The following is a 22,545-nucleotide window of genomic DNA, read 5'->3' on the forward strand; positions in this document are numbered from 1 at the left end:
GTATGCGCCAGAGAAGATGCTCAGCCACTGCCCGGAACTGGAGATTATCTGGGTTCTTCTACTTAAATAGAAGGGTTTGAATCCAGTTACTGTATCCAGCTTCTGAATCACCGCCATCATGACCATCACCATCGCCCCACTATCATTATTACCATCACTATTGTCAAGATCATCAAGCATATTCTATGGCCAAACCCAGAGCTAAGCATTTTACATGCATCATCTCATTTAATAACCTTATGAGTTGATGCCATTGTCTATCCTATTCTACAGATAAACAAAAGGAAGACTCAGAGTTGTTGCTTGTCCACACAGGCAGTAAGCAATATACATCAGGATAGGTTAGAATCTGCTGCATTAACCAATGTCTCTCAAATCTCAGTCTCTTAATTCTTGCCAATTTTGCTGCATGTCAGAGAATCTTAAAGCTAACCATCCTCTATGCAGTGAGACCATGTCCACATGAAACCTACACATTTGCAAATTCAAGGAAAAAGAATGATAGCCCTCTCACACAGAGATTTCTCATTGCCTTAGCCCGGAAGTGACTCATATTGTTCATTATCCTGTGGCCCAGACTAGTAACATGGCACTGTCTAATGGCAAGGAAGCTTGGAAGTGTCTTCTCCAGGCCACCAAAAAGGAAAGAGGAGAAGTATATAGGTGAACACTAAAAATGCCTACCACAAAAGAGGTCTCTAAAGATCTCTTGGTTCCTGGAGAGACCCTCACGCACCGTGAATGTTGGATGTGACTTCTTAAACACTCCTGCAGGAGCTGGGGAGGATTATCACGTGCTGTGCCTGGACTCTGTGCTCACACTCATACAAGATCACTTGCATAAATGATCCTCCAACATTCACAATGACATCGCAGGATAGGCACTACTGTCCCCATTTTATAGATGAGGAGACTGAGGAGCCGAGAGGCAAGGTGACCTTCCTAAGCAAAGCTGAGACCCAAAGCAATGATTTTCGCCTCCAAAACCCAATTCCAGCAAGATAAGCACATTCACTCATGTGCTGTTTTACAAAATGCTTTCAAATGTGTTCTGGACTTTGCACTCATGATAGTCCTATAAGGTCACTAGAAAGACCCCCATTTCACAGGTGAGGATGCTGGAGCTCAGCAAGTTTAATTATGTCACCCAAGAGTTCCAGCACTGGGCAAATGAAAAGTAGGTGCCCCCAACCCCCAACCTTATCATGGTAGACCAATCTTTGGGGAGAGAGAAGGCAAGAGAAATTCCAAACCCTACAGAGTTCATGCTCTTAAACACTTATAAAAGCTTTAAGATCCAGACAAAATCCAGACCTAAGTGCAAAGGTTACTGGAGTTGGGATTTTATTGCCAGATGTAAATCCATCTTCTCTAAGACCTGTTCCAGGTCCCTTGTGCCTCACTTGAAATATTTCATGTGTGCTGAATGGATTTGTTGGCTCCCCATTGCCTTCGTAAATTATGAAGTCCAAATTTCTTAGGGCCAGGATCCAGCAGAGGTAACTCTAACTGCCCTCCTCCAAGCCCTGAACGGAGGATAACTTCGCTCCACTCCTGGAGATTGTCCTGGTTTATTCTTTGAGCCACCATTTTAGATTTCAAAGTGTTGCTTGGCTTATAACAGGTAGACCCTGCAAGCCTCAGTGCCCAAGTTTGAGCTGTCACCCCATCTTTCTGTGGCCACAGATGATTGGTCCAATCAATAATACTAGACTGAAAATGGACCAATCATATTCTCTCTCTCAGGAATATCACACTTATTAAAGGGGATATTGTTATTGTATGCTTAATGGCAGCCTTCTGGAGGAAAAGTCCTCAAGCCTCTTGCTGAGATCTCTGAATGTGTGTGCTTAGTCACTCAGTTGTGTCTGACTCTTTGCAACACCATAGACTGTAGCCTGTCAGGCTCCTCTGTCCATGGGATTTCCCAAACAAGAATAATGGAGTGGGTTGCCATTTCCTCCTCCAGGGGTTGTTCCCTACCCAGGGATCGAACCTGCATCTTCTGCAGTTGAATTTTTTACCACTGCAACATCTGGGAAGGCTGAGATCTCTGGATGTGTTTTCCTAAAGTAGGATTGCTAACTCGTCCTTTAATTCACTCTCCATTTACCTTTTTGTTCTTAAAGGAGCCCGGCTTTATCTATTATAGCAACAAAAAGAATCTTGACTGATACCTGTGTTAGCACCCACTCTCAAGACACAGGCGTATCACCTTCAGCCTTCCCACTGCCTTTGTCGTTGTTCAGTTGCTCAGTCATGTCCACCTCTTTGTGACCCCATGGACTGCAGCAGGGCAGGCTTACCTGTCCTTTCAGTTCAGTTCAGTTCAGTTCAGTTCAGTCGCTGAGTCGTGTCCGACTCTTTGCGACCCCATGAATGGCAGCACGCCAGGCCTCCCTGTCCGTCACCAACTCCCGGAGTTCACTCAGACTCACGTCCATCAAGTCAGTGATGCCATCCAGCCATCTCATCCTCTGTCGTCCCCTTCTCCTCCTGCCCCTAATCCCTCCCAGCATCAGAGTCTTTTCCAATGAGTCAACTCTTCGCATGAGGTGGCCAAAGTACTGGAGCTTCAGCTTTAGCATCATTCCTTCCAAAGAACACCCAGGGCTGATCTCCTTTAGGATGGACTGGTTGGATCTCCTTGCAGTCCAAGGGACTCTCAAGAGTCTTCTCCAACACCACAGTTCAAAAGCATCAATTCTTCGGTGCTCAGCTTTCTTCACAGTCCAACTCTCACATCCATACATGACCACTGGAAAAACCATAGCCTTGACTAGACAGACTTTGTTGGCAAAGTAATGTCTCTGCTTTTGAATATGCGGTCTAGGTTGGTCATAACTTTTCTTCCAAGAAGTAAGCGTCTTTTAATTTCATGGCTGCAATCACCATCTGCAGTGATTTTGGAGCCCCTCAAAATAAAATCTGACACTGTTTCCACTGTTTTCCCTGTTCCCTGTTGTTTACCATCTCCCACAGTTTGCTCAAACTCACATCCATTGCTTCAGTGATGCCATCCAGTTGTCTCATCCTCTGACACCCTCTTCTCCTCCTGCCCTCAATCTTTCCCAGCATCACAGTCTTTTTCAATGAGATGGCCATTCACATCAGGTGGCCGCTGCCTGTGACCTACTCTTCTGTACTTCTCTCCCAAACTCAGCCACTTTCATCCCTTTCTTTTGGAGCCCCCACAGAATGGGGCAGCCTGGTGGGTGGGATAGGAAAGAAGCTGAGAGTGTGCACTGGGCAAGGGTTAGAGTTCTAGAAAATGCCACATTTGTCATTTATGACACTCCTCGATCCCAAAGACATGAATCAGAGACTCAGTGGTACCCAACAGCCTTCTCAGTCTGTTCACATCACCTCCTCTGGCCCCATCCCATCCATGCCTTCCCATGTACCCTATTATCATCCCCAATATCTCACTTCATGGCGCTGCCTATGCTAATTTCGTCTCTCACATGGAATGCCCCCTCCCTCCTTCTCTGATCAAAACCCCAGCTTGCCTGTCACAGCCAGATTATTCCCTGGTCTTCAGCACAAGCTATAAGGCACAATTAGCTAAGATTAGTCACTCCCATTGCCCTTTATGCTTATTCTCCCTCATTACACTTCACGTGTTACGGTATTATTATCTGATTTATTTCATGTCTGTGCCCCCATTGGACTAGTTGTCATTTAAATACCCCTTCCTTCATAGGATCAAGGTCAGTAAATTACCTATCATGTTGTCTCTGTACATAGAGGACTTCTAGATTGGTTTCCTTGTTTGTTCATTTACTTTTCTATCCATCCACCCTAAAACAAGAGACCCAGCCTAGTGGAGGAAAAGTCTGCAAAGATCCAGTTCTTAAATGCTGAAGTAGAATGCATCATAAATGCTGCCCTGTGAGTGTGCCTAGCTCTGAAAACAACTAAAGGGGAAAGTTTATTAGACAGGAGCTGTGAAAAGGAAAAACTAGCAAAAGAGAAAGAAAACCAATCTCAGCAGATTCTCCTTGTGCCGTTAGCCAGCTGCTGAGTGACATAAATCCTTTTAGAGCATGATCCTCCAACAAGAGGGCTCATTCAAATGTCCCATGGACATTAAGAGAAAAAATACTGATCTCTGGACTAAGGAGTAATACACTGGGGTCCAAAGGAGGGGTATCTGTGTGCCTTCTGTGTATAAAGTAGCAAACACTTTTGAGTGGTCCCAGTGTACCAGAGAAAGCTATATATGCTTGATCTCATAGTATAGTAAATCATCAGAAGAAACTGTGGTAAGCTTGTTATTCTCCTTTTCCTAATGGGAAAAATTGAAAAACAGGAATTAAGAAACTTATTCAAGGGACTTCCCTGGCAGTCCAGTGGTAAAGAATCTGCCTTCCCATGCAGCGGATGCAGGTTTGACCCCTGGTCAGGAAAGGAAGACTCCAGGGACCCCAGGGCAGCTAAGCCCGTGGGCAACAACTGCTGAACATGAGCATTCTGGAGCCGGTGCCCCACAACTAGAGACGTGTGGATGTTGCAACGAAGAGCCCAGGACTCAGCAGAGCAACAAAAACAATTTTTTAATTAAAAAAAGAAACTTATTCAAGATAGTCATGGCTAGAAGGTGTTGGGATCACTACATAGGCAGCCTGTATGTCATGAAACACTACATAAACTGCATATATAATACCTATGCTATACTACATAGGTTGCCCATATCTAAATCTCCAACCCCCATGCTATACTGTCATTAATTTTGTGTGTGTGTGTGTGTGTGTGTGTGTGTGTGTGTGTGTATGAGAGAGAGACAGAGAGAGGGATTAGGAGATTGCATGTATAGCTTATATTTATATGACTTGTATTAACATAGAAAATTTCTGGAAGGCAGCCAAGAAACTGTTAGGAGTCTGTGCCTCTGGAGAGTGGGGATGAAATAATCAGATGACTTACTTGTCTCTTTGTACCCCCACTACACTGTCTCAGGAATTCATTCAGCTGAAAGTAATAGAAAACCCAATTAACAGAGACTTAGACAAAACCAGTTTGTCTGACATAACCAGAGGTAGCATTTAATTGGCTCCCTGATAAAGGGGTACTTCTGTGCAGTAATCTTGACCCTTTACTCGCAGTGACTCCTTCCTTGCTTTCTTTTTGTCCTCCATAGCCTTTCCCTTCCTCTAGAATCTCTGTACTTTACCTGTGTGCCTTGTTTATCGTCTGACTCAGGCCAGAATATCAGCTCCATGAGGATGGCGATTTTGTTTCGTTCACAACTGTACCCCCACATCTTAGAATCCTATCCGGTACAGAGTAAGTGCTCAATAAACATTTGTTGAACTAATGAACAAGTGAAAGTGGCTGTTTAAGACTGAAAAGAGAGAAGGGTGCCACATTGCTTCTGGCCGCTCTTATCATGAAAACAAGTGCGTTCCCAGAATCCTCCACGCAAATCTTCTCTATGTTTTATTGGCCAGAATTGGTTCACGTGGCATGCTCCTCTCCCTCACTGAAAGGTGCTAGAAATCCATAAGCAAGTAGTTACAACTGTGCATAGTCACCCCAGACAGCGTCAGAACATGCTTAGCCAGGAAGAAGCAGGGAGTGGGTATGAGCTAGACCATCAGTCATATCACCCACAGGAAGTACAGCATTTTATCACATGCATATTTTACTTTTTATTTTTTATTTTTCTATTGGTTTTATTTTTCTTTAAAAAATTTTTTATTTTATATTGGAGCATAGTTGATTAACAATGTTATATTAGTTTCAGGTGTACAGCAAAGTGATTCAGTTTTACATACATATATATTTCAAATTATTTTCCCATGTAGGTTATTATGAGTATTGAGCAGAGTTCCCTGTGCTATACAATAGGTCCTTATTGGTTATCTATTTTAAATATAGTAATATGTACATGTCAGCAACATGGATGGACCTCGAGATTATCATACTAAGTAAAAAAATCAGACAGAGAAAGGCAAGTATCATATGATATCACTTATATGTGTTATCTTACAAAATTATACAAATGAACTTATTTACAAAGCAGAAATAGACTCAAGACTTAGAGAATGAACTTATGGTTACCAGGGAGGAAGGGTGGGGCAGCAAGATAGATTGAGAGTTTGGGATTAACATGTGCATACTACTATATTTTATATTTTTCTTGAATACAGATGTCCAGGCCACACTTCAGGCTTGCTCAGAATCTCAGAAGGTGAGGCTGGTCATGTGTACTTTTAAAAAATGCTCAAAAGATTTCAATCTGCCATCCATGATAAAAAAGAACTTTCCAGAGAGTCTGTGCTTATAAAGGTAGCAGAAGAATTTTTAAGTCCTGGAAAAGGAAGCGTGACCTGACTCCCAGGAAGATGTGAGCCCAAGGGACCCTTGTAGATCATGGAACTCAGGCTCTCCATTTTGCAGATGAGTAAACTGAGGCTTCCAGAGGAAAAGAGACTTGTCTAAAGCCTTCCAGACAATCAGGAGCAGGACCAGGGCTAGATTCCAGCATTGTCTCGCAAACCAGTGCTCTGCTCTGTTAAGCTCTTGGCCATCTTTTCCTCTAACACCAAGTGTTTACAGCCAGGGGCAAGATCCTCCCATTACTCACATTTAACTTTTACAGAGAAACAATCAAGTATCAACTTTCCCTTTCTCCGTTAACTGCATAATCTAGAGTAATAAATTAGTCCCCAAGCAAAAAGATGTCCTTAATCCCCACACTGCTTTTCCATATCCCTGTGGTGTATAATGTAAAAGGAGTTTTAGTGGTTAATATCCACTTTCAGCCTTCCCCTTTATATATGTATAAATTTATATTTCATAATTATAGTTGCAGGTTTCGCCTCTGCTCTGCCCCTGCCCTTGAGCTGGAGAGTGACACAGGAAATGGTTTATGTTCTCCGGTCTACACTGACAGTCTAATCCCACTCGTGTATTTCACGCTGTCTCCATCAAGTCTGTTTTCTCCTGGCCATGAGATAGACACTGCGCCCAGTGTCTCCATCTCCGCAGGTTCAAAGCAGCATGTGCCTGGAGCTAATGTAGGTATCCCCTCTGAAAGACACCAGCTTTGGGGTTTCAGAAATGCAGGTGAGAGATCCAAAGTCCTGTTGGTGGATTTATTACTGTTGATTAAATGTCTTATGCTCAGTGTCATGCCCTGTCATTGCTGTGAACACTGGAAACTTTCTCTTCTGAGTAAACCTGAAACATCAGAAAGCTTCCCTGGTGGCTCAGAGGGTAAAGAACCTGCCTGCAGTGCAGGAGACAAGGGTTTGATCCCTGGGTTGGAAAGATCGCCTGGAGAAGGGAATGGCAACCCACTCCAGTATCCTTACTTGGAGAGTTTCATGTACAGAGGCTACTTAGGCAGAAAGCAGAAGCATGTATGGCTTTAAAACTGCCAGGGGAAATCTGATAGCAAAGCCAAAATGAAAGAGCAAGGTGCCACCTTCCCAGAGATATAAAGAGCTGCTAGGCTACTTCCCAAAGCCTCTATAAAAATCCAAGGTCGGACTTCATGCCTTCTTACAAAGGGTGCTGGAACCCATGAGAAAACCATGCATCAGTTCAGCGACCCATTGGTTCCAAGGTTGTCTCAAATGCTACTCAGTTATGTGCCCTAAACCAGAGGTTTAATCCCTCTGAACCCTGGTTACTCATCTGTGAAAAGAGGGTGAGAAAACCTCCCCTATTTAACCTCCAGAGTGACTAGGAGAATGGAAGAAAGTAAGTAATGGACCTGTAATAGATGTAGTAGGTAATATGGGTAGATTTGAAGCAACTGAGTCACAGCTCAGCAGTGCTCCATCTCCTATGCCCATCAGCCAATATTTATGAGATGTGTTTTCCTAGTCATTTAGATATTATATACCACCCTAGTCATCAGTACATCAGTCAAAGGCAAATGTAAAAACTAACCCCTGAGAATCCAAGGTGTTGGTGTCCATTGTTTTTCATTTCTACGCAGAAAATTGGTATTACATAGGCTTCAAAAGGTAGGGGGAGCCAATCACATGCTATGAAAAATAACACAGCAGTTCAGATCATCTGTATGTTAGGGGAGGTGGTTATTTCTTGAAACAGCATCATCTCAGCAAGTAAGTATTTCATCAGAAATGTTATTTTCCCCAGATTTTAAAGCCAGAAGTTAGTTCAAACCCATGATTTTCAGAACTAGCTCTGTTACACTGGGCAAGTTAAGCTCTCTTAGGATCCAACTTCTGTAAAACAAAACAAATGATTTCTAATATCAGGTAGACATTACAACTAAACTGTAAACTCCATGGGGACAGAAATTTTCATCATCTCTTTGAACTAAATTCACAGCCCCTAAGTCAGTACTCTTAAAACACAAGAACTCAATGAATACTTGGCAAAGGAATGAATGAAGGTATAAAGGTTCTTAACTTTATGCCTAGAGTCTTGTCAGCATTCAGTACATACTAAGCCACTTTCCCAAAGTATTACAGTGCCAGATAAGTGATTTCAGGATGATGCAAATAATATTTAACTCATTTGAATGTAACCTTCATGAGGCAGGGAACTGTTTTGTTCAGTTCTGAACTTTCACCTCCTAGAACCATGCCCAGCATTCAACAGACATTCAGAAGATGTCTATTGAATAAATGATTTGGGTCGTTCTTCCCAGACACCATGTGCTACTTGAAGGGAAGAATTTTCTTATATTCTCACTCCGACTGTGTGTACACAAACGATATTCAAACATTCAAAGCAGATGAGTTCAGTGGACTATCAGGGGCTCAAGGTTTCTTAGAACTACCACGATCTGTCAATTACATGTAAGTGTCACGAGGGTTATACAGTACTTTTGACTCCAAAGTAATGGAAACATCTTCTATTGCCCTGGAAACTCTTCCTGCAGACAGAATTTTGAGAGAAAATTGTACAAGAAAATACTGCGAAATTTCACAACCTCTGTCACTATGAAAAATGTCATGGAAAAGGATTTTTCTTATAAAACAGCAACTTATGAAAGTAATCAGTGCTGGAAAGCTCAAAGATAGATGAAGAAAACAAGAGGAACCGATCCAACAGCTCTGGTTTTATGAATAGACGATTCCACCACCCCACTCATTTGTAAGATTCTCAGGAGATCTGTTTTTTACAGCAGGTTATGAATCATCTTCATGATATCTTTAAATGGATGATCAATACTATATTTTCCCATAAAATGTTTGGTTTGAAATCCGATTTTAAGTGCATTAGAGTTTTTGTGCACCAAATGGGTGAATGCCATAATAAATTGTCATCAAATATGAAAGAAATATAGCAGAGATTAATTGCCATATTTATTTATGAGTCTATAAAATACCTTGTGAAAGTCCTGGCACATTTTTGGGATACCAATTTGAACCTTCAGGAAAGTTAAAAGCATTAAAAGAGACTGCAAGGAGATTTATTATCAGAATGTTTTTAATTGCAGACCTAAGCAGACATGCAGGTATTAGAATGGCTATGCTCCTAATGGGCATGTCTCATATGTTTCTCTTTTTTTCCCCCCTTTAAAAATGATATATTTCCCATATTTTTATTGATTTGTGAAGATTTGTCATAAATTACTCTGGCCAGCACGTGACACCACAAATGGTCCCAGCTTCCCTAAAGTAGCAGGCCCCAGGTGGCACAAAAAAGAAGGCTCCTGGCCAGTTCTAATGCTCAGTTTTAAAAGTAGGAGAAACCACAGTGAAAGAGAAAACTGGCGGAATGCAGCTAATCAGACAAAATGTGTGTGGCTTGACGCTGCTCGTATTTTAATTGAAGCCTTAAAGTCTACAACAGTGAAATACTTTAGGGAGAAGAATGACAAAATAGCATCCTTAAAAATGGCCTATTAGCAATGGTCCAGTTAGAGTGTTGTATGCAAAAAGGCACCGTCCCTGCCTAGAGTCAGAGCCGGCATCAAATCAGCTCCCTCGCCTACTGGCCTTGGCCATGTAGGTCTGGTCCCTAACTGTACACTCAAAACCACTCTTGGCGGTTTCCCCTGTTGCAAAGGGGAAAAAGTACATAGCATCCTATCCTAGCAAGTTTTATATGTTGCCTCTTTCAGGTCTTTATTTTTTACATGAATTTTTTTTTTTCCTGAAGACTTTGACTTCTGGAACTGTTCCTTGGCTTTCAAATTCTTACATCTCTTGTTGACTTTCAATTTTAATTCCTTGAGATTCCTTGAGCTATCATGAGAAAAATGTCAAAGATAAAAATAATGAAGAATTTCTATACATAAAAGCTGCTTTGTAACTGAGAAGTTAATGCACCAATCCCCCCAAACTACTGATGCAAAAACAAAGATTAAAATATATATATATAAATATAAATAATTTGGTTGGTAAATAGTACATATATACCGATCCAGGGATCAAACCCGGGTCCCCCAACTATGTATATAGGAGACCGGAGTTCGATCTCTGGCTGGGAAAGTTCCCTTGGAGAAGGAAATGGCAACCCATTCCAATATTCTTGCCTGGAGAATCTCATGGACAGAGGAGCCTGGCAGGCTACAATCCGTGGGGTTGCAAAGAGTCAGACACAACTGAGAGACTAATACTTTCACATACGTATATATACACACACACACGTGTATATATATATATCTTCCTGACACAGTCACTAACCAAATTGCATTAATTGTTTTATAAGCCATCATATAGACATAATCTTGGGTGGATTTTTTTAGAAGTCTTTTGTTGTTGCTGGGGTTTTAAATTATTATTATTCTTATCCATCACAGATGGGTCTGCTTGCCATTTTCTATTTTAATTAATGATCTTCATCAAATTTCTAAAACTCCTAAATTATCACAGAAGCTCTTTCATAAAACAAGTTGATATAAAAGCATGTAGTAGAGACTTGAACTAATGTGCTTGCTGTAGTGTCTCTTCAGATATTCCTGGGCTAAATTACGTTGTGTTATTCCAGGGCACTACATCTCCAGCCGTATCTGGCTTTATCTATGTTTGAAATAAGGTTTTGTGGAAAGACCCAGACTGCAGTTCTGTTTCCTCCTCTGCCATCTGCTCGTTTGTGTGATCTGAGGTTTGCTTCCCACCTTTTCAATTTCCTTATCATGAGCCTTACATAAGATAAAGCAGAGGTGTTAGGGTAGCTCCCAAGAATCTACAAACGCAAAGCTATAATTTTTTAAGTCTGAGCTCAGGTTTGTACCTGGCTTGCGGACACACCAGGATCCCTGCATTGTCTCATTTTTCGCTTTATCTAGAAGTTCATTCTTTCTTTCTATTTTTATTTCCTAACAAGCAACATCAACACCCTCATCTGGGAATTATTGCCTTTTTATTTTCCTCTCCTGATGCCAGAGTTGCTGCTGACAATATGTATGCAGGCAAGGCAGGGGCTCGCTATGTTTCACAATCAGATGCCATGCACACTACTTCCGTCAAAACAATTAGTGTTCATTTCGACTTTACTCGGGGAGACCTGTGGTGACTGATCAGTATAAATTATAGATGCACGTGTCCAGATGCGCTTGTTCATTCATGCATAGATTTGAGGAGATGTCATCCTTCTCAGTTCAAAACCAGTCACACAAAAAATTCATACTTAAAAAATATAACAGCACATTTTCATCAGTGTTATTTTATCCATATACTCGCACATCTAAAGTTGATTTGGGGCATTTTGCTGTTATCATCCTCTCCCTGTAAAAATCTGTTGTCTTTCTAAATCATTAGGAAATCAGAGATATTTAAAATATTCAAAATAGTACAGTGTGATTTATTTTCCTTTTTATGTGTGTGGCACCTGCATTCAGGTTTACTATCAAGACACATCCTTTACTCTGCCTGCTCGAGACCTTCAGTACATTTCAATCAAAGCAATCTGAACTTCAAATAAACAATGTCAGATTAGTACTATCCCTGCTCCAAAGAGGCCTTTGACTGTTGACTATTTCAGATTTGTTTTAATGAGCGGTTAGAGGTACTATCAGGGTATGTGGTATAATACAATAAAAGAATCTGTATCATCTGTATAAAACAAGGTGGAACGACTCCCTTAAATATAATTGGGTCTGTATTCGATAGGTTTATTTACTTGCTTCAGCAAAATTCAATACGGACACACAGACAATTGGGCAGTTCTCCCCAAACAAAATGAATCAGGGCTGAACAAAGCAATGAAAAGCCAGCATGGTGGAGAGGCTCAGGGCACTTGGCTGTTGATGTGACTGCCTGTCAACAAGTCCGGAAGAGAGCAAATTCCATGGCAGCTTCCCTGAATCACTTTCCAGGAAACACTCCTTTTCACCCGAGGTTTCTGCCAGACAGAGGCTGATACTGGTTGAACCTGATGGTTTGGTTTTGTAATGAGGGCCCCCAAATAATCGGAAAAGGCACACTTCATAGGAACACTTTTAGGGAACCCTACTAAATGCTTAAGGTGGTGACAGTCAAATGTCAGTAGCACCAGGTAGACTTGCTTTGGGTGCCACCTCTCTCCAGGAAAGCAATGTGAAATCAAGGTCTCCATGCCTGGAAAGAGCAGCCTTCCTCCCCAATACATTCTTAGACCTTAAAGCAACTTTGAACACAATAGAAAGAAAGATGCCTTAACAGAAAAACCAGCTCTTTTGTTTGTTTTCTTTTCTGCAGATGAAGAAAAATGCTGAAGCATTTATAGTCACACCTCCCAATTCACTTCACCACTGTTCTTCCTCCTCTTTTTTTCTTTTTTTTCTTTTTTTCCAAATCATGTTGCTTTTTTTGAATCCTAGAGAGGGAAGACAAGAGGTAGGCCTGGAGGCCCTGCACACAGCACTGATACCACAGAGATCTTATAAATCACCTGAAAATCAATAAATCCTATATGGTAGTTTCTCCTTTGCAACCAGATCGCCAGGGGACAGAGCTAATGCTTTTTCTTCACCACCCTCCCCATTTTTTCTGTCATTTAAAAAAAAAAAAAAATCTGCTTAGGAATGAATGGGCAAACAAAGTTGCTGAGTAAGTATTTCAACTACCTAATTTTATTACTTTACAATTGACATACCTTCCCTCTGGAAATGTTTGCAATTAATTAATTAGCGGTAATCTTCCCCAAGGGACTAATTTAATGAATTCTCTCCAATTCTTACTTAAAAAAAAAAAAAAAAAGATGTATCCCAGCTGCAAACGTGTAGATGGCTCCAAAGTGCATTTTGAAAAATCAAGGAATCTTATCCATTACGGTGAATTTTTATCACTAAATCAATCTGGCGATAACTGTAATTCTTCTTCTAACTAGGATTTTCCCGGGTTGAACGCAAGGTTTCTCCAAGGTAACGACACGCAGTAGCCGCAGCCAGGAAACCTCGCTGGGTTTGTTCGTATTTGGAATGGATCTGGTGCTCCTGTTAATAATCTCTTAGGCGGTGGAGTCTGCGGTTTGCGGCTTATTCAAGCTCCGTGAGCGTTCTGCAGAATCTGTAAAGAAAAAAAAAAAGCCGGTGTCGTTCTAAAGATGTCGCTGACTTCCGGGCCTACTAGTGTCCGCTGAAAGGTGCCTGAGGAAGGCTGGGGCCAGGGACCCAGACCTTACCCGTCCCTGGGCTTCCTCCTTGCCTCGCCAGAACCCAGGTCAGAGATCCCGGTTGTTCCTAACCTCCAGGCCACACGTTCTTGCGTTTCAGCTAGAAAATAGAGCTAGGCCCTTGAACCACCACCCCTCGGTTCCTCTGGGAAGGCGCAGAGAGGGCCTGGGAGAGCGTTTTTGTAAGATGTAAAGCTCGGTGACCCTTCGAGTGACATTCTGAGACAATCTGAGGTGTCTGGCCTGCAAACCTGAAAACCCTAGAGTTCCACTCAGATGCCGGCAGCATCCCCGAAAGACCTCCTCCCACCGGACTGACAACCCCTTTACGCCCCCAGATGTCCTGGGGTTGTAGGCCCCGGGAGGCCTGGGGATTGAGCCTTCAGGAGTCCAGTTTCTCCCGTCCTAGCAAACTGGCGGCCCCTCGCCCTGGGGACACATCCCCCTCCCAGGCACCAATGAGCTCGTCCGCCATCAGCGCCCCTTTGAGGACCCCTAGGATACAGGGGGTGGTCAGATCGCTGGGCCCAGCCAGGAGACCCGGAGGAGCGCAGGGAACCGGCCGCCCTCCCCGCTCGCTGAACCGTGGCTCGCCAGCGCCACCCCCAGCGGAGCTCAGCGGCTGCAGCCCGGCCCCAGCGCCTTCGTGCGGCTCCCCGGTCCCCCGTGGACCCATCGAGCGGCGCGCACGAGGCAGCCAAGTCTCGCCTCCGAGAAGACGCCCAGGAGTCTCCGCCTGCGGTCTGCAGATGCCCAGGGGCGTCCAACTAGGCCCCTTTACCCACAGTCCGAGGAGGGGGAATCTGAACTTGACCTGGAGGGGGCGCTATTCAGTCTGAGGACCAGAGAGCAGCAGAGAAACCCTGGGGTCAAGACCCTAGTAAAGACCGGGTCATGGAAATCCTGGATGGAGCTGCAGTCCTAGGGCAGGGAGCCAGGACCCCGAGGACAAAAGACGGCCGGAACAGGAGATCCACCGACGCTGCCCCCAACGAGCTGGGGGCCAGCGGCGCGAACAAACTTTCCTGCAGCGGAGGTGGGGGCTGGGGGCCGGGCTGGAGGCTTGTCCCCCGAGCCTCTGCGCTCCTCCACCTGCCAGCGTTCCACCTCCGCCCAGCCTTCGCCCACCCCTGTTTCTTCCCCTCCCCCGCGCGCCTCTGTTCACTTAGATTCCTCATCTCTCTCCTCTCCCCTCCTCCTTCTCCCTCTAGCCTTTCTCCCCCACTTTCCTCCTGTAGTTTCTCCTGTCTCTTCTTTTGTATTCTCTCCTCCCTCGCCGCCCGGTGCTTCTCTCCTCCTCCGGGCCGCAGGGGAGGAGGTAGGCACGCTGCGCCCGGGGCCTGCGCGGCGCGGTGGGAGGCGTTTCTCCTACTTCTCCCGGGTAATTTGGTGAGATTGTATGTGCGCGCGCGCGGGAGCTTAAGGCGAAGAGGGGTAGGATCCTGCGCCAAGCAGAGAGGGTCAGGGTCTTTGACGTTCCTCACCAGCTGCACAAACCTCCCGGAACAAGTGTGAGTGTGGTTAAGAGTGCGCGCGCGCGCACGGGCTGGCTGCGCTTGGCAGGCTTGGTGGCCCGGGGCCCCAGGGCCCGGGGGCCCGCCTGGCGGCCCGGGATTACCGTGACGTCACACTGAGCCTCTGGCCACCTTGGACTGGGGCACCTCGGGAGCCGCACAGCCCCGCACCGCGCCTCACCTGGCCTCGCCGCCGCGCGCTTTTGCGAACCCACATCCTCTCCCTTCCCCTGCCCATCCATGGGCCCTTCTGTCTTCCGGACCGCGCGGGCCGGAGGGGAGCCTTCTGGAGCGCAGGGCTCGGCAGCCGGGCTGCCTTCGGCTCTGCCTCCAGCCACGCCACGCCGGCGGAGGACCCAGCACTGGGCACCGGCGACCGTGTAAGGAACCGAGGCCGCGAACGGCTGGAGGCGCAGAACCGCGGGGCTGAGGCGGCAACCCGCAAGAGAAGAGGGCGGCGGGGTCACGGACAGTCACAATGTCCTTCCCGCACTTTGGACATCCTTACGGCAGTGCTTCCCAGGTAAGAGCCGCCCCCATGGGGGATGGGGGAGACTGGAAGGAGGGAGTGCCCAGTGCCGGAACCTGCCCGCAAAGCCCTCCTCTCACACGAGTTCCCAGGGAAGCCAGAGAGAGCGGGAACCTGGGTAGTGTACCGCAGACCCCTCTGACATGCCCCATCACTGGCAGAGAATGCGCCGCTCCCCCAGGCAAGTTGAAGAATCGTGTGACCCGAAACTTGGGCACTCTGACCTCGCGCTCCGCGAGGTGGGTGGGATCTCGGGAACCTTCCAGACAGGCCTCCTCGCTGTACAGATATCCGAGGTGGCCGGGAGGGTCTCAGACTCGCTCACTCTTTTTCTGGGCTCGTTCGTTTGTGATCCTCTGTTCTTTTCCTCTCCCTTCCACTGGTAGGTCCAAGCTCTCGGCTTCCGGTTCCTTCGATTTTCCAGATCTGGGTGGGCACTGTGCAGTGACAGGGTCTCCTGGGGAAATTCTGGAGACGCCCACCCCTGTTCAGTTTCTCAGCAGAGAGCCCAAGGACTAGCCCCAGCTTGGCCTCTGCCCTGCTGTGTGATCTCGGATAAGCCTCCTATTCTCCGTAGTCCTCCTTCCCCATCTATAAAGTGAGAAGAGTGAGACGTGGTCTCTAAGGCAAACTTCAAGTTCGGCCTTGGTAGGATCCTGTGGCTGCGAGGAGGGAGGGTTCACCAGGGAACTGGCCGAGTCTGGCTTTTGTAATTCCGGTTTCAGAACCTTCCCATGACCCGGAGCCCCTGGAACTCTGGAGCTTTAGCAAAGCTTTAGGAGGGTCTATAAAGGCGGTTTGGATAAATGGCGTCTATGGTTCATTTCCGTCACAGTCCTCAGGAGAACGCTCAGCACACGGGGGAATTAAGTTCATATTGAAGGAAGGACTGATCTGGCAGTTCCGCCCCTGGCTCCCGCCAGCCCGAGGCGCCGGTCTCTGACCTCCGGTGCCCCCTCTCTCGCCCCCGTAGTTTCTGGTGTCTGCAAGTTCCAGCGCCACTTGCTGCGAATCCGCCCCGCGCTCGGTCCCAGATGTGGCCTCGGGCTCCACCCCGGCGGCCGCGCTCTGCTGCGCACCCTACGACAGTCGGCTGCTGGGCAGTGCGAGGCCGGAGCTGGGCGCGGCCTTGGGCATCTATGGAGCTCCCTACTCAGCCGCTGCAGCTGCCCAGAGCTACCCAGGCTACCTGCCCTACAGCCCCGAGCCGCCGGCGCTGTACGGGGCGCTGGTGAGTACCCGGGGTGGAGCCTGGGTCCGCGCGACAGAACCCACCCGCCTGGGGGCAGGAGCGGCAGGGGCGAAATCCCGTGTGATATTTCCATCTAGGAAAATCTGGGACGTACACCACCAGTTGGAGGAAAGGAAATGGTTACGATTCTATGTAAAGTAAAAAAATAAATAAAACATCTTTACATGTTACAGTTTGTTGAAGTCCATCCTGTTTAGAAAACATCTGTACCTCGATTATTGGGGGAAGCAGGCAAGTCATCTCTAGGCTCAGTGTACAGGTGAGGAAACTAAGGTTCACAGTGGCTTGAATAACCTTACCCGAAGTCACAGAGATAGAACAAGGCAGAGAATGGCTCCGGAAAGGGAGTAAGAAAGTGCCCCAGCTGTTGGGAGGCACAAGTAGTAACAGGTAAATGACAGCGAATATTGCTTATGCTGCACCAGGAATTCTGCCAAGCATGTTTCTTCAGTAACCTTTAGGCATGATTGTCATCCCATTTACCAAGAGGAAACTGAGGCACAGAGGGGCTAAACCGCTGTGCCCAGGATCACACAGTCAATGCCAGTGGTGGTGCTGCAGTTCTAACCAGACTTGCCTCCAGAGTTCACACCCTTAGCAACTCCTCACCCCTCCTCCCCAAATGTAGTCCTTATTTCTTCCCTCCTCCCCCTCCAGAATCCACAGTATGAATTTAAGGAGGCTGCGGGGAACTTTACATCCAGCCTGGCACAACCAGGAGCCTATTACCCCTATGAGCCAACACTGGGGCAGTACCAGTATGATCGGTAAGGCATGGGGCGTTGGTGGCTGGCATCACAAGTCCTCTCCTCCTCCCCTGCCAAGGTAGGACCAATCCACAGAGCATGGGGTGGCTGTGGGCTAGGATGGTGAGCAGAACCTCACTTCCTTCAGGCACAGAAATTGTCTCCTGCCTGCAGCCCCAGGTTCCCAGCCCCAGAACTGTGAACCAGGTTCTCCCCGCAGGTATGGAGCGGTGGAGTTGAGTGGTGCTGGGCGCAGAAAGAACGCCACCCGGGAGACCACTAGCACGCTCAAGGCCTGGCTCAATGAGCACCGCAAGAACCCCTACCCCACCAAGGGCGAGAAGATCATGCTGGCCATCATCACCAAGATGACCCTCACTCAGGTGTCCACCTGGTTCGCCAACGCGCGCCGGCGCCTCAAGAAGGAGAACAAGATGACCTGGGCGCCTAAGAACAAAGGCGGGGAAGAAAGGAAGGAGGAGGGTGGAACAGAGGAATTGCTGGGCTGCCTAAATGGTGACACCAAAGGTACCCTATGTTCCCTGCCCCAACTTACCTGGGTTTTCCAATCATCAAACAGTTTGATTGGATTTTCACAACCACCTCATGGCATAGCTTCTGTGGAAGGCTTCCCCTGGCTTCCTTTGACACCTGCAGCCCCTGTATGCCTCAGGGCCTTCGCCTGTGCAATCAGTTCCCTTTGCCTGGAATTCCCTACAGAACTGAGAACTGCCTTCTTCTAGACTTGAAAACACCACCTCCAAAAAGCCTTCCCTGCGCCCCCACACCAGCTAGCTTCCCAAGTTATTCTCTACCACATGTGCCTACTTTATTTCCTGTGGCATACTTACCCCCTTAGGGATGTCAGCTCCACCAGAGAAAGCCTCCACTGCTGTATTCTCTAAATTCCTAATACTTAAAAGCCTCAATGATGTCTGGCACATAGTAAATATTTTCTGAATTAAATAATACACACCAGCCGCCGCTGAGTGTTGACACTGGATAAAAACTGCCCTCTGCTTTTTTAAGGCTGAGAAACGGATCCAGGTCTTAGGGAAAGGGTCTATCAAAGGGGAGGGCTCTTCTGAAGGGTGAGAGCACGTCTAACTGAGGGCGGGAATTCTTCCCCGGCCGCAGGCCCGCAGCTCTGGGGCAAGTGTCGGCGGTGTGGCCATCGAGTCTGCCCTGAGTGCAGGGCACATCTTGCTAAAAGCTTCTCCGGGATGGGCACTCCCGAGGATTTCCCTTGGGGCCTGGGGCTTTTCTCACTCGTTCTTGATTTCCCTCAGACGTTACTGCTGGCCAGGAGGCCCGGGGGCTCCGGCTGAGTGACCTGGAAGACCTGGAGGAAGAAGAGGAAGAGGAGGCGGATGAAGAGGAGGCAGTGGCCACAGCTACGGACAGACTGGCTGAGCTCCATAAAGACACTCAGCCGCTGCCGGCAGCGCAATGTGCCGCCGCTGGAGAGGGCCGACCGGAGCGCAGGGAGTGCAGTCTGGCGGCACCCCGCTTCTCCTTCACTGAGCCGCCCAGATCGGGAGAAGCCGACTTCCTCCGGGCCGAGCCAGGAGGCCCCACGTTGACCATGCACTACCCCTGCAGCGAGAAACCACCGCGCATCTGGTCTCTGGCGCACACGGCGGCCGCCAGCGTCGTCGAAGGGGCACCTCCAAACCTGCCCCAGCCACGAAGTCCTGAGCACCATCTGATTCCCGGACAGCCTCCAGGCCCGGGCGCGCGACCCGCGGTCCCCAGAGACTCCGCGTGCCAAGAGTCTCCCCAAGTAGCCAAAGCCTTTGGAAACCCCACGTTTGCCCTACAGGGTCTGCCGCTGAACTGTGCGCCGTGCCCGCGGCGGAGGGAGCAAGTGGTGCGGTGCCAGTACCCATCCGGAGCAGAAGGTAGTGGGCCCCCAACGGCGCTGGGCGTGTCTGACCAAAAGACCTCTCCCCTCCCCACCTTCCCTCACCCCACTCCCCGTACCCCAACTCCGGGGTACCCAGCCGCTTCACAGGCTCTCTGCCCACGTTCAGACGTAGCCTAGCTCAAGAGTGTCTCACCGCATTCCTTGAAACAGTTTAGAGATCAAAGTTCTAGCTCCTGAATCTTCTTAAAACCAAATACTAGATTATGCTAGAACGAGACTGTAACTTACCTAGGAAACACTTAGAAAGTCATTGAGGGGGACAGCTTAGATCTCTCCAATGTTTAGATCTCTCCAGATGTGCCAGATGGGGCACCGTCATGACCCTCCAGCCCAGGCACTCTTGTCCCCTGCCTGCCCTTTGGAGGAGGCCAGCTGGCTCCCCTTATGGTCTTGTACCAAGAGTTTGCTAGGGCTAGGCAGGCACAAGGACTTTCCCAGAAATCTCAGGGGAAAGACCAGATACCTACAGTCGGTTCAAGGCCAGTGCTTAAGGCCAGAAGCTCTCCGTGCAGCCTACTGAAATCCCTAGGGATGTAGTTCAGGTGAGTGCTCTCTGGATAGGGCCCTCTTACCAAGCTGGGAAGGACTGCCAATCAGCTGTCTCCTGCACCTGGCTGGTTCACTGGTTCACTGGCTGTGTTGGGTTGGAAGGGAATTTCACCCCACAAAGGGACATTCCCAAAGCATTTGGAAGCCTCCAGCAATTACCATCAGATTCTGCTCTTTGAAGTCATTTCTCGCAGGATTAACTAGTAGCTTAGAAAATTGGGTTACACTGTTACTTGAATTTCCACCTAACAGGGCCAAATGTTACCTCTGGCAAGCAAATTGCCTCTGGACTTTGGATTCCCTTGGGATGAGACACCACCGATCTCGGATTTCCTAGCAATAGCCCCTGAGTGGCCTTCGGGTTTTAATCAACCTTTCCTCTCTCAGCAGGTTAGCGCAATGGCTGCGATTAGCAGAAGCATCCTGGAAATAAGCCCTACTTTTTGGAACTCACCTCCACACTGAGAAGCTAAGAAACCTCACCAGGGTCTGGGGCTCTCACTTCGCCTAAGAGGCAGACACACAGAAATACTCCGAATGGCCCTCCTGGCACGCAGAGGAGGGGAGTGGCTGGCAGAGGTCCGTCTTTTCAGATCCCCAGAGGAGGTGGAAGGGCATCTTGGGGAAGGTCAAATGGGAAGGCTGGGCGAGTATGCCCAGGGCACCCAGCTCAGCACTCTAGTCTGCCTCTCCCCTCTGGATTCAGGTCTCAAGCCACTCCCTCTCCTGTTCACTCACCCCATCACCCTCACTTTGTAACTTCAATGCTGACCTGGCTCCTAAGGATCACTCGTGTCTCCTCCCCTTTCTCACTCTTGTGTCCTTAAAAATAATCCACCGAACCCAAGCTGTGTGGCCTGTTTGCAACTGGGGAACTCAGTGAGGTCGGGGTGGTGGGGAGGAGGAAATGCGGTCAGGGGTTCTGGAGACAGGGCAGCGCGGGCTGCAGATTTCAGTCCCTTTTGTAGCTGGGAGAGAAAGTGACAAGGTAATGGCCAAGGCCCACCAAACTTTGCAGACCCAACCGAGTGGGAGAGCCAGTGGGACTCCAGGCCGATTCAGAGGAGTTGGAGGTGGGGAACGAGTGCGAAACTTGGGGTTGGGGCAGGAAAGGGGAGAGGGGAGCTGTCAGGATATTCGGGTAGAAGCTGGATTGGTTTCCGAGTTTGTTCTTGGGTTTTAAGTTTCTTGGAAGGAGGGGCGATGGAAGTCCGCTCGGCAGTGTCTGGGCCCGCTCCACCCCTCTGACCCAACAGCCACGTAGGACAGCTTGCCAGGTCGGTTAGAGACGAGAAGGGGGCATCCTTCCCGTTTAATCAAGTGTCAGCAAACACTTCCGGTACGGGCCAACCAATGGGAGCCGACGAGCGGGGAAAGCGCCTTTGTCCCGGGAGTGAGCAGCGTCCAGACTAGAGCTGGGGAGTGCGGAGGGGCGGAGGTGAGAGCCCTGAGTTCGTGTCCCCGGCCCAGTGGCTTCTGCTTTAGCCCGCGAGTGCCTTCGCCGCCGCTGCGCGCGAGGAAAGAGAGAGGGGAACCCGGGACGGTACCCTAGGGGGAGGTCCGGGGAGCCGATGGGGACGGAGAGGCAGGAGGGAGGGCTGCAGGGGTGTGCGCCTAGGGGCCGTGTCTCCACCGCAGGGCTCCAGCCCCTCCAGCCTTGGCTGGGTGACAGCCTTTCAGACCAGCGCGGTGCCAGCAGACTGGTCACTGAAGTCTGGGACAGGAAGGATCTGCAACCTTGGGAGATTTTAAGAACCTTGGAGGCTGCGTAGAGGAAACGTGGGTGTTTAAAAAATCAAGGGGAACAGGCCACCTGTCCGCGCCCCTCTCTGCCTTGTCTATAGACTAGTCAGAGATAATGAATTACAAAAGCACAAACCCCTTCCTCAGATGAGGAAACTGAGGCCAAATGACAGGGCAGGGCCTGACTCAGAGTCATAGAGAACCCGTGGTGACCATAAATCTAACTCTCCACTCAACTTCCAAGGCCCCCTTTTCGCTCTGACTCCTCTTCCTCTTCCTCTGGGAACCCCCCTCCCTGCCTTCTTTTTGCTCCTGGGTGACAGCTGCTCCTACCCCCAGCCTCTCCAGGGACCCTCCTGTCGCCCTCACTGTCCGGGGGCTTAGGGTCCGGGAAATTAAACTGCGAAAAGATAAACATTATTTCCAGTCGGCTTTGCGGGATTAACGCTTGTAATAAAGAGCATTAGCCAGAGGTTTCTTTCAAGACACTTTCGACCCCACCCCCTCCTAGGGGGCCAGGTAAACCCATCCCAGCCCCACCCCACCACCAGGCTGCGGAAGCTAGTTCCCAGGGCCTCCAGTTGGAAGTGGGGCACCAGCTAGCCATTCTGTGGAGGGGAGAGGGGCAGTAGCATCACATGGAGTCAGATTTCCAGATGGGAAAGTGAACGCCAGAGAGGAGACTCACCTAAATCAAGGTCATGTTACTGAACTGGGACTAGGATGCAGAGTATAGGGAGGATGGTAGTGGGCAG

General features: G+C 48.3%; 1 protein-coding gene across 2 annotated transcripts; it reads left to right on the forward strand.

Moving 5' to 3' along the window:
* The first annotated feature begins 14,928 nt into the window (after positions 1-14,928).
* On the forward strand, positions 14,929-20,894 carry IRX6 (iroquois homeobox 6). 2 transcript variants are annotated; one of them, XM_027977547.3, is made up of 6 exons: positions 14,929-15,567; positions 16,547-16,804; positions 17,483-17,592; positions 17,792-18,099; positions 18,861-19,472; positions 20,435-20,894. In XM_027977547.3, the coding sequence occupies exons 1-6, from the start codon at positions 15,523-15,525 to the stop codon at positions 20,440-20,442; spliced, it is 1,341 nt and encodes a 446-aa protein (XP_027833348.1). In that variant the 5' UTR covers positions 14,929-15,522; the 3' UTR covers positions 20,443-20,894. The 2 variants fall into 2 exon arrangements, with proteins under 2 accessions (XP_027833348.1, XP_027833349.1); XM_027977548.3 differs by having other exon boundaries at positions 20,438-20,894.
* The last annotated feature ends 1,651 nt before the right edge of the window (positions 20,895-22,545 follow it).

This window comes from Ovis aries, chromosome 14 (assembly GCF_016772045.2).
Source record: "Ovis aries strain OAR_USU_Benz2616 breed Rambouillet chromosome 14, ARS-UI_Ramb_v3.0, whole genome shotgun sequence".
NCBI classification, from domain to species: Eukaryota; Metazoa; Chordata; class Mammalia; order Artiodactyla; family Bovidae; genus Ovis; species Ovis aries.